The sequence below is a fragment of the Octodon degus genome, unplaced genomic scaffold, assembly GCF_000260255.1.
Source record: "Octodon degus isolate 3935 unplaced genomic scaffold, OctDeg1.0 scaffold00107, whole genome shotgun sequence".
In the NCBI taxonomy this organism is placed as follows: Eukaryota; Metazoa; Chordata; class Mammalia; order Rodentia; family Octodontidae; genus Octodon; species Octodon degus.
This window is the reverse complement of record NW_004524683.1, coordinates 105610-119726: the sequence shown is the minus strand read 5'-3', so window position 1 is coordinate 119726 and position 14117 is coordinate 105610. Positions and strand designations below refer to the sequence as shown.

At 40.0% G+C, this 14117-nt stretch overlaps 1 protein-coding gene across 1 annotated transcript in view; it reads right to left on the bottom strand.

Moving 5' to 3' along the window:
* Positions 1-14117, bottom strand: part of Ndc1 (NDC1 transmembrane nucleoporin) — a 68260-nt gene that overhangs the window by 17604 nt on the left and 36539 nt on the right. The window contains exons 11-15 of the mRNA XM_023724184.1: positions 12943-13098; positions 12721-12839; positions 8911-8961; positions 6536-6599; positions 4826-4926 (exon numbers count right to left, since the gene is read on the bottom strand). Of these exons, the coding sequence (XP_023579952.1) occupies positions 4826-4926; positions 6536-6599; positions 8911-8961; positions 12721-12839; positions 12943-13098 (491 nt within the window). The remainder of the gene's footprint in view (positions 1-4825; positions 4927-6535; positions 6600-8910; positions 8962-12720; positions 12840-12942; positions 13099-14117) is intronic.

Genomic DNA, 14117 nt, shown 5'->3' with positions numbered 1-14117 from the left:
GATTAAAAAAATTATACCTGTCCCTCCTCCTTGCCCTTTGAAAGGTCTGAAGCGTGAAAGGCTCCCCTTTCCTTTCACATTCTGCCTTTAATGATTCAGAGAAATGGCCGATGTTATTGATACTGAGAAGTAAAACAAAAGAACAAAACAATTCCATACAATTGCTCCTTAGTAACAGGCAGAAGCTGATGTTATACAACTTGCCTTAAATTACAAAGACACTAGACCAAAGAACATAAACCCAAATACATTTAACAGGAGTCATAAAAATAACAGCACAACCACAACTCTGCCTCTCAAATAAAAGGGCAGTTTGAGATCATTATAATCAACTCACCACATCAGAAGTACACTCATTTCAGGTCTGAGAACCAAAGCCTTTGCTCATTTGACCAGCTATAAAGCCATCCAGCAGCCTTCTAACAAGTATTTGATAAACACCTATCACTTGCTAGGTACCCTATCAGAGGCTGGGAATACAGAAATGTGTTCTGACTAATCGTGACAGTCAGTTTAAGACAATATAGAGCTCAGATGAGAATTACATAGCACTCCCATATAAGGAACCAATATATGTTCTAGGAGGAGGACAGGGAACAGACATCACATACAGAACGAGAGTTACACTAAGACAATAAGGAATACTGGGGAGTGGTGGGGGACTGACAGTGCATAGGGAAGGGGGAACAGAGGGTTCATGGAAAGGACAGCAGAGCAGATGGAGTCAGAGCTTGAAGGGTCATCAGTTCAAGGAGGGAAAACATCACAATTATAATTCAGGACAGGATCAGCAACAGCCTACAGTAAAACAGGGTAGGAAGGACGGATAAAAAGATGAATTGGGTGGGTGGATACAGGAGGAGTCTTGCCATATGGGTGCAGCTGAATACCATGGTGACGGGAGTTAACAGAATTAGCAAAGCTAATTATTAGCTGAAAAATAAAGACAGGATACAGAACATGAAAAATTGGTAAGATTAAAGACACCATACAGCAACAGCAAGAGAATGAACAACAGCACAATTCTCACACTGGATCCACAGGTCTAGGGGTAAAATTCAGGTGGTACTGAATAAAAAACTGTATGTTTATCTTCACTAAGCTCTAAATTAAAATTCAGCATGTTTTATTCATGAATGTAAGTAATAATCATAGTAGGAAGCATTAGTAGTTTCTTTGACTTCGTGACCAATAGAGATCACCAATATTTTCTATCACTTTACTACTGTTACTCTTACCTTGAATTATCATTTATCTTTTTACTATTCAAAATGAGTTATTAGACTGACATATCTTTTTAATACAATAATATAAAAGTACGCTACATCACAAATTGACTGACTGAATGCAGTACCAGAGACTGAACCCAAGGCCTCTGCAATGAGCCATATGCAATGTATCTCTAAAAAAGAAAAAAGAAATGTATCTCCAGCCTTTTGTAAATTTTTATTTTGAGACAGAATTGCACTAAGTCACTAAACTGTCCAGGCTGGGTTGGGCTGGGCTTGACCTTGTAATCTTCTAACTCCAGCCCCCTGGACTGCTGGGATTACAGATGTGTACCACTACACCAGACACAAATTTAACATCTTAATAACTACATTTCAGTATGACTTTCTTTCTAATCTTCAATACTTTTGTAATTTAGAATACTATTCTTGGGGCTGGGGAGATGGCTCAGTGGAATAAGCACTTCCCTGGCAAGCACAAGGGCCTGAGTTCAATCCCCAGTTCCGGAAAACTATTCTGGGACCGGCAAGATAGCTCAGCAGTCTAAAGCACCTGCTTTGGCAAGCTTAGGCAAGCACAGGGACCCAGGTTCCATCCTGGCACCACATGTTGTGCCATCCCCACCCCTAGAGCAGGCTGAGCTGGCCACAAAAAAAAAGAAAAGAAAAAGAAAAAAAAGAGTACTATTCTGAGAAAGTCCACAGGCTTCACCAGGCTACCAAATCTTTATTAGAAGACCATTTAAGGACTCTGGCTTAGAGAGTAGAGTCCTGGGGTTACAAGCTCCAGAGAAAAGTGTTCAGATAAAGAAGAGATAGTTGTAGGTAGAGGGTATACAAATATGTAGTAACAAAGAAAAATCAGGAAGTGTGCAGTCAAGTTATAGGATCCATCAGCCAAGTAGATCCTGAACTGCTCATTACAATCAACTGCAGGATGAGGGACAGAAAAAGACTTGGAGACAGAAAAAAGACTTGACTATGGAGTAAAAGAACTATGATATAGAACAGGAAAAATAGACATCACCAGTCTGACACAAGGAGAGATTTAATACTCAAAAGCTAAGTATTAGTTCACTTCTTTGTTCTTGTGACTCCTTTACAGCTCCCAAAACAGGCCTCTGCCACTTTTTACTCTGCACCTCAAAAGTATCTGCCATCCCAACTCCTCTGTTTCAAAGTAAATAAGGCCTGAACTTTTTTTTTTTTAATGGTGCTAAGGATTGAACCTAGAGTCTTTATTTTATTTTTTTTATTGATAACTTTTTTTAAATTTTTTTTTAATAGTATTAGCTTGAAAATAGTTGGATTTCTTTACTTTTTAAGATGTTTTTCACAAAGATAGCATATTGATAACTTTTTTTAAATTTTTTTTTAATATTTATTTATTTTGTGTGTGTGTGTGTGTGTGTGTGTGTGTGTCCAACTCAGCCCACCAGGGGGCGGGGCTGGCTGGCATGTGGTGCTGGGGGCTTTGCTAAGCTTGTTCCAAGTAGGTGCTTTAGGGGCTGGGGAGATGGCTTAGTGGAATAAGTGCTTTCCTGGCAAGCGCAAAGGCCTGAGTTCAATCCCCGGTTCCGCAAAAAAAAAAAAACAAGTAGGTGCTTTAGACCACTGAGCCATCTCACCAGCCCTCCCTAGCCATTTTTATTTTAAGATAGATCTTATTAAGTTGCTAAGATGCCAATGATGGGTTGCAACCTGTAACCCTCCTACCTCAGCCTCCCTAAATACTAGAATTATAGGTATGTGCCACCATGGCTGGTGAGGCCTAACTTTTTTTTTTTAATTTTTATTTATTTATGGGGGGGGGCAACTCAGCCCACCAGGGGGCAGGGCTGGCTGGCATGTGGTGCTGGGGGATTGAACCGCAGTCCCTGTGCTTTGCTGAGCTTGTTCTAAGTAGGTGCTTTTAGACCACTGAGCCATCTCACCAGCCCCGAGGCCTAACTTTTGACAAATATGTAATTCTTGCTTTCTTACCTGAAGATATGAATGTAAACAGTCAAGTAAACAGACTGCTTTTCTTTAGGTCAAGTAGAAGAACTAGGAGTTTTGATAATGGGGAACACAAGAAGAGTGATTTTGGAGAAGTATGTCTCCAAAGCAGTATGATCACTGTGAAATCAATTCACTGAGTTTCAACAAGACCTGCCCCCACCCTATACTGTGGATTGAACCCAAGGAGACTCTACCACTGAGCTATATTCCCAGTCCTTTTAATTTTTAATTTTGAGACAAGTTGTTCCCAAAGCGGGATTTAAACTTGGGATCCTTCCAAATGCTGAGATTAGTGCTTTTTTAATGAACTACAATAGAAAATTATCAAAATGTATTGGACACAGTAAAGGTACTCTGCCACCATTTTTGTTTTTTAAATTTATGTATTTACTACAGGGTCTACAGGGTCTATAGGCAACGGTAAATACCTCCACTTTGCTTACTTCACTATACTAATGAGGATCACATTAGGAAAACCCAAGTCATACCCAAGTTACAGCTGCCCTATTGTACACTGCATAAGTTAAACATCAAGAGAAAGAGTCCATACTGTTTCTTCAGAGAAAAGTAGCTGGGAAAGAGTATAAATACTAAAGCTAGCCATGTGGACATGTGTCTTAAGAGTAACATACATGATGTGAAAGTGAGCAAAGACAATACCGGAAATCTGAAAAAACAAAAAACACTAGTTTTGATGAAGTAAGATTTTCTAAGAGCTAAAAGAGAACAGAGTTTTGGAGAATGAGAGTGTTTTTCTTCACTTCTTAAAACAACTTCCCAAGGCCCAAACATGCTGTGAGTGTTACTCTTTATGCTAATTCAACACCAACTCCTACAGAAAGCAAACCGCATTCCTCAATCTCTATTATGTCTAAATATCTCAAGACTAAGTGTTCACACCTCTCACATGATGCAATATTTTAAGTTGGTATAAAATGTATCACCCAATATAAAGTTAGGAAAGGAAGTCTACTAGAAAGGAGGACGCACTAGTTTATTTATTTATTTTTTGCCTAAAAAGACGTGATTAAAATGAAGATCCAGCCAGCCAAAAGGCATGCACTGATCTTACCTCTTTATCTCTGTTAAGAAAGCTTATCTCACTGGGAGAACTGACTGCAGACCATTTTCAGCAGCTAGAAGTCATGGAAGGAACCAAACTATGTCACTGAATAGAATTCCAATTTTTCTCCTAACTTATCTGTTTAGTACCAGGGTTTAGGATACTTTCTTTCTCTACAAACTTCGTACAAGCAAATTCAAACTTTTCTCTTTCTAGGACTATAATTCCTTGAAGGGCAAAACAGTATTTGTTAATCAATAAATAGGATATATAAGAAATAAACAGGGCTGAGCATGGTAGTGCATGCATGTAACCACAGCACTTCAGAGCTGAGGCAGGAGAATTGTCATGAGTTTGATGCCAGTGTGGCTTACATAGTGAATTCAAGGCCAGCCTGAACTATATCATAAGATCCTATCTCAAAAAAACAAAACAAAACAAAAAAACCACAAGAAAAAAATAAATTAAATATATAGAAAAACTGGGGAGCAGGGAGATCACCATATCCATGCACAACACGGAAGTTACATACCTCTTGCAGTGTCAACAAAGTATTAAGGATAGCTGGTAGTGTAGTCTGGACAACTCCAAAACTATCTTCTGTAAATGACGCTGCTACTAAATGAGATAGACCTAAGGGGAAAAGATGAAAAAGTTAAAAGTGAATAAAAAACAGACAAATCTAGCTGCAATACATCTATTCAAGATCAATTCTCTAAACATAAAAGAGCTATTAGGAGGGAGAAAGTACAATATAAAATGGGTGAAAGATGGAGATAAGCACCTAAAAAGTGCTTAACTGAGTCGTTTATAAGGTGACAAAATCTCATTAACTCTAACAGGGGAAAATATTTATCACTGAACTATTATGGATGGTAGGAAGAAAATGCAGAGACACAGCTCTTAAGAGGACACATCATAGGAGGTGCAGAAACTCTTTCCCGAGTGTTTCTTAAGCACTGAGAAGGCAATATATACATGGCAAAAAGAAACAGCTCGAGGGCAGGCAAGATAGCTCAGCAGACTAAGTGCCTATTTAGGCAAGCACAGGGGCTGGGGTTAGATTCCTAGCACCACATGCCACACTGGCCCCACCCTGGCATGTGTTGGGCCTGTGATGGAGTTTGGGAGTGGTGGTGCATGCCTATAATCTCAGCGTTGGTGAGGCTGAAAACAGGAGGATCACTACTACTTGGAGCTGCATAGGGTGACCCTGACCAAAAAAAGAAAAAGCTCGTTAACTGCTGAACAGCTAGGGAGATGGCTCAGTAGAATAAGTGCTTGCCTGACAAGCACAAGGGCCTGAGTTTAATCCCCAGTTCTGCAAAAAAGAAAAAAAAGCTGAACTTTCACATGTAATACAAATTAGGGAAAATTAAAAACAATCTACCAGCTGCATATTTTTTAAAAAATCTATCCATCCATGGGGCTGGGGAGATGGCTCAGTAGGATAAGCGCTTGACTGGCAAACACAAGGGTCTGAGTTCAATCCCCGGTTCCGCAAAAAAAAAAAAAAAAAAAAAATCTATCCATCCATCCATCCATCCATCCATCCATTTGCTTGGTACAGGGTCTTACTATGCAGCTGGGACTCATAGTGATCCTCCTGTTTCAGCCTCCCCCGTGCTGGGATTACAAAACCAAGTTTCAGAGTTGGCACAGCGTACCTGAGGCTCTGGGACTGACATGGCATGCAACATGGGGGATCAAACCCAGGTCCTTGCACTTGCCAGGCAGGCGCTTAGACTGCTGAGCTATATCCCCAGCCCCTAGCTGCATAGTGTGAAGTATAGAAACATAAGGACAAATCTCAATTTTTCTGCACAGGAGAAATATTTTGCCCAAATCAATCAAAAATACAGATAGGAACATAGCTCAATATTTGTCTACTACTTGTGAGGTTCTGGAACCACCCCAATACTGCAAACAATCAAACAAGTAAGGCAAAATATTCAAACAGCTAAGAAAAATGATCTGTAAAAAACAAAGATACATTTCTTGGGGGAAAGCAGAGGAGTAAGACAGGAGACAGGGTCTTGCTATGTAGTCCAGGAGCGCCTTAAACTCATAGTGATCCCTCCTGCCTCAGACTCCCAAGTGCAGGGATTACAGGTGTGTACTACTGTGTGAGGCAACAAAGACAGAAAAACGTATCTGGACATACAAAGATTGAGACCAAACCCAAGAACAGACCATTCATGGACTTACAAAGTCATATTTACAATTCACAGAGATTGCTCACCTTCTAATGCCCAAATATGCATTTGGGCATCTGAAAAAACTGCCTGAATGGAGGCCTCTGGGTGCTACAAATAAAAATACTTAAGTAAGTTCCCTTGGGCAAAAACAAATTATCAACTAGAAACTACAACAACAAAAGTCATAGCTGCCTCTGAAGAATTTAAATCTGAAATATAATCTTACAAAATATAAACTACAATAAAGCCTTCTGCCATTAACTTACTGTGGCCCTTGCTCAAGTCTAAATCTGTATATGCCTCAGTTTCTCATTTAGATTAATAATTACATGTGCTCAACCCAACTGAGAATAGTAATAGAAACCACATTAACAGAATGGTTAAAAAGCTCATTTTACAATAAGAGAGCACTTAAATAAATATTACCTGTCTGTGTGTCTGTCTCTCTCTCTGTCTCTCTGTCTGTCTCTCTCTCTCTCTCTCTCTCTCTCTCTCTCTCTCTCTCTCTCTTTTTTAAGACAGGGTCTCACTATGTAGGTTCACGCTTGTCTTGAACTACGCAGCCCAGACTGGACTTGAACTTACAGTGATCACTCTGCCTCAGTTTCTCGAGTGCTGGAATTATAGGCATGCATCGCAATGCCTAACAATACTATTTATCTTAAACTGCCTATTTATTCTTAATTCCACTTGAAAACAAAACCTTCCCAACTTTCTTTAATATACCACTGGTTATTTAGGGTAGGGTAGAGTAGAGTAACAACTGACCCATTTAGTAAATGCTTGCTTTGATTATACACCTGATAAAATGATATATTTTTCAACATCAAATTACAATGTCTACAATTCATCATAGCACAGGTCTACAGTACAAAATCAGAATCAAAAGGAGCCACTGCAAGGGAAAAGTAGATTTTGGTTACCATCTGCTCTCTAATTTAACAGGATATATGCCTTAGGCTATTTAACCCCCTGCACCTCAGGTTTCTCTCTGTAAAATGGGGACCAAAAAGCATTTCTCACAAGAATGCTATTAGAATTAAATAAAAAAACAGTGAAAGATCATGGCACACATGTAAAACACCCAAGGCAAGTTTTCTTCCTCTCCTTCTGAAGCCAAGCAGTGAAGTAAAACTTCAGAGACGCTCATGCTCTTGGTGAAAGACAGGATACTTTTCCTAAAATGGGCAGCTGAAGCCAGACTACTTTTTGGTAACGCTATTTGGGCAGAGCTCCACTTCGACTGTAATGAAAAAGCAGTTTCAAGAACATGAAATAGGGGCCAGGGAGACAGCTCAGTAGAATAAGGCCAGCACAAGGGCCTGAGTTCAATCCCTGTTTCTGGAGAAAGAAAAAAAAAAAAAAAAAGAACATGAAATAATATACGTGTATCTGTATTCTATCAGGAGTACTCAAATTTCTTTCCCCACCTGACTATGATCCCTGAAGAATAGAAAAGAATGAATATCAATGTAAACTTTCACTTGAATGCATTACAGCGCTGCTGGTGTAGTGGTATCATGCAAGATTCCCACTTGAATGCATTAATCAAATGAATACAATATTAGCCCATTTGCTAATACTATAACGTCTGCAGAAAGAATGAAGTAAGATTTATTTTTTTAATTTTATTTGGGGGGGGGGCAGCTCAGCCCACCAGGGGGCGCGGCTGGCTGGCATGTGGTGCTGGGGGATTAAACCGTGGTCCCTGTGCTTTGCTTAGTTTAGCTTGTTCTAAGTAGGTGCTTTAGACCACTGAGCCATCTCACCAGCCCCTGAAGTAAGATTTAAAAGACTAAAAGTAAAAATTCTTCCCCCTACATATGGGCAAAGGTTTTCTTCATCAAAGGATTAATACAACAGATATGGCCAAGTAGAAACAGAAAAAAAATCTTTTCTTTAGCTTCTGCAGTTAAGACATTCTCCTCTGGCATCCAGAAGTGCTGCTAGACAAGATAGAAAAGTCCTTTCTTTTGAGACCTGAAATGCAACTTTCTGTCTACTGTATATCTAATGTGTCCTCTAATTCAGTCATCTCTTTTCTTTTATCTAATGTGTCCTGTAACTCAGCAAGTGGCCACAAAGATGTCAGGAAAATGAGCCAGAAAGCATCAGCAAGCAAAGAGTCATTCACCCACTCTAACACCAATGCAGCAGGAAGGAACTGTTGTTGAGAATCAGAACAAAGCTGCCAGAAGCCTAGTCTCAAGAGGCCAACTTCAGGGTGAAGCCTCAAGCAGCTGCTGTGGGGACATGAGAGGCAACCACTGTTTCCAGAGAGGTTTAATGAAGTGCTACACAAAGATATAGCACTAGCTGGGATTAATCTCTAAAACATTCACGAATCAGGTCCTCTCTCATACTTCACCTCCTATTTCACTTTCCTTTGATTCTCAAGGCTCTAACTTCATATTCTTACCTTATTGAAAAAATACATTATCAGCACCCGTTTTGACAAAAAATTCTTAATCTGAGTTGGAAAACAAACAAAAAATTACCATGTTTATATTTTGAATTCTATTCAAATATATTACACATTTCCAGGTTTATCCTGATTATTAACTTAAAGATATGGAAACGCACATCTTACACAAAGAATATTTACAACAATCTATGTAAGTGAATTCATTTGTACTGTAAATTAAATAACCAAGATGAGCCATACATAACCTAAATTGTACTGTGTTCCTATATACAAATTTAACACTCAACTAGATCTCTACCACAACTGAAAAATTCTTAAGTGTTCCAGTGATATTTGGTAAGACCATACTCTTTCTCAATTTTCTTCAGCAGTGTTGCCCACTAGCCCCCCTTTTTACCTGCAGTACTAGGAATTAAAGCCAGAGCTTAATACATCTAGGCAAGTGCTCTTCTACTGCATTATATCCCCAACCCATTAAAAAACAAATTATCATTTATTTTGAGGTAGATCTCATACTAAGTGGGCTGGCCCCAAGCTTGCAATCCTCCTGCCTCAGTCTCTTGAGTAGCTGGCATTATAGGCTTATGGCATGGTGACTGACTCTCTCTACCCTTTTAATACCAAAAACAAGTATGCTTCCCTTACTGGAAAAAAAAAAAAAAAAAAAAAAAACTTTTGAGAGATGAGGTATTTCCCTCCTAGTTGGTATTTCCAGGAAACAAAATTTTCTTACTTTTTTTTTTTTTTTAATGTATTTAGTACAAGGTCTACAGAGCCTCACTACACAGATTGGACTCGGAGTGATCCTCCTGTTTTCAGCCTCCCAAGGGCAGGGATTATAGGTAAGCACCACCACACCCAGTCTCAATCCCTCTCAGTGTGGCCTGGGGGTGGGGCTGGCACAAAAGGGATTGAACCCCGGCCACTGTGCTCTGCCTAAGCAGGTGCTTTAGTCTGTTGAGCATCTGGCCAGCCCCATGATTTTCTTACTATGAAGATGAAAGCTAACCCAACTGACTTAAAAGTGAATTCATTTCTGGCACATACTTTCACCTAAAGGCCACAGGCCTACTCAGGGATATATGAGATAGCAGTCTGGTTGCTACAAAAAGTGAAGAGGCAGGGCCAGCCTGATAGCTCAGCAGACTAAAGCACCTGCTTAGGCAGAGTGCAGCAGCCAGGGTTCAATCCCCAGAGTGTCACGCTGGCCCCACCCACGGGGCATGCTGAGACGGCCATTGAGACTGGGCATGATGGTGTGTGCCTGTAATCCCAGCACTTGGGAGGCTGAAAACAGGAGAATCACTAAGTCTGACCTATGTAGTGAGACCCTGTAGACCCTGTCCTAAATACAAAAAAAAAAAAGAAAAGAAAAAGTCATGAGGCAATACTTAATGACATATAGAATAGTCTAAAAAAATGTCTTTAGTTATTGCCTCAATACATTTTTTTTTTTTTGGTGGAACTGGGGATTGAACTCAGGCCCTTAGCACTTATTCTACTGAGCTATCTCCCTGACCTACTGTTTCAATACTAACCAGTAAACAATTTCTCCCATTTAAAAAAATACAACTAACCCTTCAAAACGTCTTCTTCATGGGGGCTTGCCAGTTAGCTCAGATGCTTAAAGTGCCACTTGGGCAAAATGTCTTCAACCCTTCAAACCCCCTCAAGTCCCATTACTCTGCTTACAGCAAAATTCCTTGAAAAACTGACTGTTGTAGCTGTCCCTAGTTCCTGAGCCCATGCCAAGCAGCCTTCCATCTGCCTCCCTGCACCCAGTGGCTCACTGAAGGACGCAGTGGCCTGCACATTTGTAACGTCACAATTAATGCTTAGATTGCACCTCACGCTGCCTGAAGCTGCATCTGATGCAGCTTTTCCTTCTGGAAACACTTCCTTTTCTCAGCACTTGGCCATCTGAAAGGCCACTCCTCAGTGTCCTCTACTATTCTATTCCTCCTCCTCTTCCACAACTCTGGTCATTGCAGGGCTTCTTCCAGGACATCTTTTTCTTCTACATCTACACTCAAGAGTTTGTATTAGGTTTTGCTGCTTTAAAAGCTGCCAATTGTACTCTAACGACTTCCAAATGTACATTTTTGTAGCCTAGCACTTGCCATATGCCATCTGTCATATTCTTATTAGTATTTTCACTTGGTTGTCTAATAGGATTCTTAAAGCTGTCATGTTCAAAATCAAACTCCTGATTTCCCCTTCCTCACTTCACTTCTATCAAAAATCTCCTACAGAATCATCAGTAAATCATCTCAATTACAAATTATCCCTCCTCCTAAGGCCAAAAGTCTTAGTCAATACCAACTCCCTTACACACTACAAGCAAATTTATTAGGAAATCCTGTTATACTACCTGAAAATGTACATCCAGATCTCAGAGGCATCTAACAACTCTTCCACCCCCTCTGGTCACAGGTACCACCACGTCCCACTCTTCTCCACTAGACTTAAGTTTCTTCTTCTACTCCTGCCTAGGACTAAGACCCACATTCTGCAGAGTCTAGACTTACTCTAGCAACTAGAGCAGCACTTTAAAAATGTAAGTTATTATCATGTTGTTATTCTTCCACACAAAACTACACAGTGTCTGTTGATAGTAAAGAAGAGGCCATGGGGCCGGGGAGATGGCTCAGTAGGATAAGCACTTGGCTGGCAAACACAAGGATCTGAGTTCAATCCCCAGTTCCGCAAAAAAAAAAAAAAAAAAAAAAAAGAAGCCAGCCTTGACAACTTTTAATGGCCCAGTGAGCCAAGTGCCTGCTACCTCTCCAATCTTATCACTCACCTACACTCCTTTCTCCCTCACTCCGCTGCAATCACCCTGGTGTCCTAGCCCCTTAAGCCCAGTACATTCCTATATCGGGGTCTTTGCACAGGGCTGTCCACTGCCCTCCCTTCAGACATCTGATCAACCATCACCTTTTCCATAAGACCTCCCTGATCAGTCTATATAAAACACTCCTCTTTCCCCTGGATACTGTTACCTGTCCTATTTGCCTATTTAACCTAAACATATCAGATTTCTTTCAAGCATATTTTTCTTGTCTTATACATGACCTATCAGGATACATCATGAGGCTATAGTCTTTCTTTCTTTCTTTCTTTTTTTTTTGTGGAACCAGGGATTGAACTCAGACCCTTGCACTCACCAGGGAATACAGTCTCTCTTAATAGTACATAAAATATAGGGTAGGGATGTTGCTCAATGGTAGAGCTCTTGCCTAGCAAATGTGAAGCCCTGGGTTTAATCCCCAGTAGTAGGAAATAAAAAAGTACCTGAAGCATTTCTTACATTAATCCAATTAATGGTATTCTATATTTCAAAGAAATACAGTACAGTATAATATATTTATTTACTCATCTATTCCCCACTAGGATATAAACACATGTGTAAGGCTTTGTTTTATTTCTGTGCCTAAAACAGAACACTGCACATACAAAAAATTCTTTTTTGTTTTTTGAGACAGGTTTACATAGTAGCTCAAGCTGGCCTCCAACTGGTAACCATCCTGCCTCAGCCTCTCAAATGTTGATATTATAGGTGTGTGCCACCATATCTGACTCAAACATTTATTAAATCAACAAATGCAGAGATAAAAGGAACCCTGTTAGGTTAAACCATATAAAACTCAAAACCAGTCAAACACTGGTGATGTGTTGGGCCAACTAGATACACGAAGCACCACCAACAAAATTCCTGATGACTGATCCATGTGAGATCTTTAATGCTCTCAATGTCACATGTAAATGTAAATCATATATATATATATATATATATATTCCTACCTGTTCACGTTTATGCTGAATCCATGAATGAATCACACTGGGCTGTCTCACTGTCTTACCCTCAGCATTATTAAAAGAAGTATATGGAGAAGGATTAGAAAATTCAGACATCTGCTGACCTATTAAAAAAAAAAAAAAAAAAAGTGAAGCGAGGTAAGACCCTAAGTTGTCCGATTCCCTAAAACTGTAAGATTTCAGTTTTAGAAATCAAACAGTCCTCACCAGAAACAGAAGTCCATAGTCTTGGCGCTCTTCTAATCAGCTGAGGACTCTGTGGCAATCCATAGCAGGTGTTTCCATCAAAAATTCCAGCTACTCGCTTCACCACACTGGAGCCAAAAGGGGTTCCAAAAGGACTGGAGCCATCCGGTGTTTTTGCTGTGACAGAACAGAGCCAGCACTGAAGCAATGTGACCAAGGATAGGAGCATGAGGGCTCTATCCCATTTTTCTGTTTACCTCATTTACTCCATTTACTCAAAGCTTGGTGGATTATTTAATGTAGGTCTGTGTTCCCAGGGTCTACATTTTATTTTCCCCAATCAGTGATCACTTAAGGAGCTTTCCATATGGTCTTCTGTCAAACTAGTGCAGCCTCATTTGCTTTTCTTGCCCTTCATGAATCTGTTTATCTTAAATTTCTCTTAAGCTGTTCAACAACTCACAATTTACTTTTATTTATTTATTTATTTTGTATTTAAGGAGAGGGACTATAGGATGTTCAGGGTCTCACGACTAGATCGGACTTGTAGTGATCCGCCTGTTTACAGCCTCCCAAGAGCTGGGATTACAGGTGCGTACCACCACACCCAGTCTCAACTGCCAATTTGGCCGGCCCTCACAATTTACTTTTAAATAGCAACAACTTTAATTATTGCATTAGAATTTTCCAGTTTTAGGCACAGCCAAATAGCTCAGCGGATTAAAGAGCCTACTTAGGCAAACACAGGGGTGGAAGTTTGGAGTTCGATTCCGGGCCTGCTGTGCTGAGATTGAGATTGGGCATGAGGGTGCACACCTATAATCCCAGCACTTGGGAGGCTATAAATAGGAGAATCACTAGAGTCCAATCTATGCAGGGAGACCCTGTAGACCCTGCCCTAAATATAAAAAATAAAAAAATAAAAAAAAATTCCAGTTTTACTGGATGTTCCTGCCATAACTATTACTCAGCCAAGTATGTCCTACTTAGGCTGTGAGGATGAACAGGGAAAAGGTGCGAACATTTTCTCAAAGTTCTTTCAATTTAACAAAAGTTACACCAAAGATTAATCTACCCAGGACATCTCTAAATCTGCCCTGTGAAAGCTTCTTTAAAAAGTATCTTAAGGGGCTGGTGAAATGGCTCAGTGGTCTAAAGCACCTACTTAGAACAAGATTGGCAGAGCACAGGGACCA